Source organism: Eurytemora carolleeae, unplaced genomic scaffold (assembly GCF_000591075.1).
Source record: "Eurytemora carolleeae unplaced genomic scaffold, Eaff_2.0 scaffold2849, whole genome shotgun sequence".
Lineage (NCBI taxonomy): Eukaryota > Metazoa > Arthropoda > Copepoda > Calanoida > Temoridae > Eurytemora > Eurytemora carolleeae.
Window position 1 is genome coordinate 1 of NW_019398956.1, and position 4,323 is coordinate 4,323.

At 34.2% G+C, this 4,323-nt stretch overlaps 1 protein-coding gene across 1 annotated transcript; it reads right to left on the reverse strand.

Annotated features, from left to right (window-relative positions):
- Positions 1–313: 313 nt before the first annotated feature.
- Positions 314–3,576, reverse strand: LOC111717682 (protein transport protein Sec24A; the record flags this gene model as incomplete). Its single annotated transcript, XM_023493170.1, has 5 exons — positions 3,514–3,576; positions 3,028–3,171; positions 1,929–2,050; positions 1,109–1,222; positions 314–443 (listed from the first exon to the last, which is right to left on the reverse strand). Coding segments are annotated over exons 1-5 (516 nt in total), but the record flags the coding sequence as incomplete, so codon positions are not given.
- Between the last annotated feature and the right edge of the window lie 747 nt (positions 3,577–4,323).

A 4,323-nucleotide genomic window follows, 5' to 3' on the forward strand; every position in this document is an offset into this window, starting at 1 on the left:
ATGCTTTAAAATCCGGCTTGTGAACAGCTGACTTTAATTCAATCAGATATTAGTCCAATCAATGCAGCATCGTAACTTTGATACAGTAGAAATATCCAAAAAGAGGATTATCAGAAGAAAATCATAAGTGTGTACATTGGATAATCAGATTAAGCTATCGAGATTAAGGATATCTCATTTTAAAGTTTTCAGATCAGTGCATACATAAAAAAAATGTGGAAAATAATGTAGATTCTCCGACCCCAAAACGGTTTATTACTGTAAATTCCTTCATTGTAAATTGTAAATTGTAAACCGTTGTAAATTGACTAACCTGTGTATTGGCCAGCTCGAGATTATCAACCCTGTATAGATCTGGATAGATAGACTGGATGAGAGGGATGAGAGGCAAACATTTCATTTCTATTAAACTACTCGTTCTATCATCAAGCTTTATACCAGACCTAGATAAATATAGATAGTTAGATAGATATAGATATATATATAGTTAGATAGATAATAGATATAGATATATGGATAGATAAGATTGGATGAGAGGGATGAGAGGCAGACATTTCATTTCTATTAAACTACTCGTTCTATCATCAAGCTTTATACCAGACCTAGATATATATTATATATAGATAGATAGATAGATAGATAGATAGTTATAGATAGATAGATGTTTGCTGTGTGTACTATATGAACTATACCTAGCTGAGAAAGCTTGGGATTTGAGCAGAGCTAGAACATAAAGAGGGAGAAGAGCTAGACTAGGACTGATTGGAAGAACTCCAGGCTGNTATCATATCATATCATATCATACAGCTAGGGATGCGTCCAACAGCTCCTTGACCTACAAGGGGTATGCCATCACAATCCCCTATAGGTGAAGGATTTTCAGCCTGACATATTTTAAACCTAACGTCGGACACACGACCAAATTTGAGTCATGTCACCGGTCTGATTCCTTTTGCCAGCTAGCTGCCAAACAGTTGTATTAAATACATATTTAAATGCTGACAGAGAGAATCTCCCTCCCGGTTAACGGAAAGCTTGGGATTTGAGCAGAGCTAGAACATAAACGTGTACTGTGTACCGTGTTCTGTATGTACTTTATGAACTATACCTAGCTGAGAAAGCTTGGGATTTGAGCAGAGCTAGAACATAAAGAGGGAGAAGAGCTAGACTAGGACTGATTGGAAGAACTCCAGGCTGTGAGATACACTGAATCATTTTCCATCTAGAAAAAAAAACTTAATATGAGGTTCATTTCTTCAAAACTTGGTTATTAAAGGGACTGGAGACACAAACTCGAATAACCATCCTTGAAAATCCAAATGCCAGATTCTCAACAGTACCCTTACTCTTTTTTCTCATCATCAATGCGAAAGATAACGTTGAATTTAGCTTGAATAGTGTTTGATATTGGTTTTTCCCATGATTTTCCTAAAGTGGAAATGTGCAAGCCACTTTTTTAAAGAAACCACAATACAAATTTAAAGGTTTTTGGGGATACAATTGTAAATCGGACATTGGCATTTATCATGGAGGGTCACTTAGTGATACACTTACAGTCCCTTTAACACCCTTTCCTCTAAAAAAGTTGTGCTTTGCAGTGTTATTGACAAGAAAGATCAAAATAGACTGCATTTTTCCATTAACCATGCGTCGACATACAGTGGGAACCATGAAACTTTGGACTTGGGAGACGTCTGTTAAAATATGAAATAACCCAATGACTATAAAAACAAGATTGTGCAATGTGCACTGTGCAATGAACACAGAACACATTTACTCTTTAGGTCTACTGAACAAACGAATTACATTACACAAACATAAAAATACGCATAATATAGCTGAAATGTCGTCTTCCTATTCCACAATTATGTCGTCTTTACATAGCACAGTTTAATGGGTGGTATTGTATGAAACTCCGAAGTCCTTACCTTGATATTGAATCTATACAGGCGTTAATAAACGCTTCCTTAGCATCAACTAAACTTGAATTTAACGATCTATCCACCGCCATCTTGGCCAGTAGACCAATTATGCATTGCTGATCAGCTCCCTAAACATATTTAACTTGAATTTAAGACAGAGGCGTAGTCAGCAGAGTGGCTATGGGGACTAAGTCCCCAAATATAATTATTATCATTCTTATCAAAGGAAACCCCTGCATTTAATACAGAAATTAAGTTATGTGAAAATTTTTGAAACGTAATATTCCCAATGAAACTAATTAATATTCCCTATAAACCTGTATTATTCCCTGTAAACCTGTATTATTCCCTGTAAACCTGTATTATCCCCTGTAAACCTGTATTATCCCCTGTAAACCTGTATTAGTTCTTGTAATCAAACCTGTATTTTCCACTGTAAACCTGTGTTATCCCCTGTAAACCCTGTATTAACCCCTGTAAACCTGTATTATCCCCTGTAAACCTGTATTATCCCCTGTAAACCTGTATTATCCCCTGTAAACCTGTATTATCCCCTGTAAACCTGTTTTATCCCCTGTAAACCTGTTTTATCTCCTGTAAATCTGTATTATCCCCTATAAACCTGTATTAACCCCAGTAAACCTATATTATCCCCTGTAAACCTGTAATAACCCCAGTAAACCTATATCATCCCTTGTAAACCGGTATTATCCCTGTAAACCTGTATTATCCCCTGTAAACCTGTATTATCCCCTGTAAACCTATGTTATCCCCTGTAAACCTGTGTTATCCCCTGTAAACCTGTATTAACCCCAGTAAACCTGTGTTATCCCCTGTAAACCTGTATTAACCTCTGTAAACCTGTTTTATTCCCTGTAAATCTGTATTTTCCACTGTAAACCTGTTTTATCCCCTGTAAACCTGTATTAGTTCTTGTTAACAAACCTGTAATTTCCCCTTTAAACCTGTGTTATCCCTTGTAAACCTGTATTATCCCCTGTAAACCTGTATTATCCCCTGTAAACCAGTATTATCCCATGTAAACCTGTATTATCTCCTGTAAACCTGTATTATCCCCTGTAAACCTGTATTATCCCCTGTAAACCTGTATTATCTCCTGCAGAGAAGAGCAGACTGGAATACAGAGTGTATGAACCCTAATCCTACGTTCTCCTTTACTACTAGTATACAGCAGAGCAGCTTGGAAACTCACTTCGCGGCTATCCTTCAGGTCTTCATCGATAGAAACCTGATCAATCAATCAATCAATCAATCAACAAATCATAAACCAACCAATAAATCAATCAACTAATAAAAAAAAATAATCAATCAAACGATTAATCGATGTATCAATCAATCAACCAACCAACCATTTATGAAATCAATCCAGCAATTTTTTTTATTAAATCAACCGTGACATCAATCATTCTCTATAATAACCAACCAATCAATCATTCAGTAAACCAATCAATCCATCAACCAATTTATCAATTAAAAAATAATTTACTAAATCAAGCAACTCATCAATTAATCAACTACAATTAATCATACCGAATGATATGTCTGCCAGCATGTAAAATGTTTTGCTAACCTGCATACCGAACCCTGAGTCTGGATTAACATTGGGGAGAGATAACAAATCCGTAGACCTGAAATTATGTGATTAATTTCAGCTTTATTAAAAAGCTTAAAATTAAACAGTGCTGCTCCTCAAAGTGACGCTTAAATTGCGGCCTAATTTCTTTTAAAAAAATATCTAACGGTTCTTTTGCATTGAATTTGTCTTTCACGTCTAAATTATTCAAGTCAAATACCGTCTAAATTATACAAGTCAAATACCGTCTAAATTATTCAAGTTAAATACCGTCTAAATTATTCAAGTCAAATACCGTCTAAATTATTCAAGTCAAATACCGTCTATATTATTCAAGTTAAATATCGTCTAAATTATTCAAGTCAAATACCGTCTATATTATTCAAGTCAAATACCGTCTAAATTATTCAAGTCAAATACCGTCTATATTATTCAAGTCAAATACCGTCTAAATTATTCAAGTTAAATACCGTCTATATTTTTCAAGTTAAATACCGTCTAAATTATTCAAGTTAGATATCGTCTAAAATATTCAAGTTAAATATCGTCTAAATTATTCAAGTTAAATACCGTCTAAATTATTCAAGTTAAATACCGTCTAAATTATTCAAGTCAAATACCATCTAAATTATTCAAGTTAAATACCGTCAATATTATTCAAGTCAAATACCGTCTATATTATTCAAGTAAAATACCGTCTATATTATTCAAGTAAAATACCGTCTAAATTATTCAAGTTAAATACCGTCTAAATTATTCAAGTTAGATACCGTCTAAAATATTCAAGTTAAATATCGTCTAAATTAT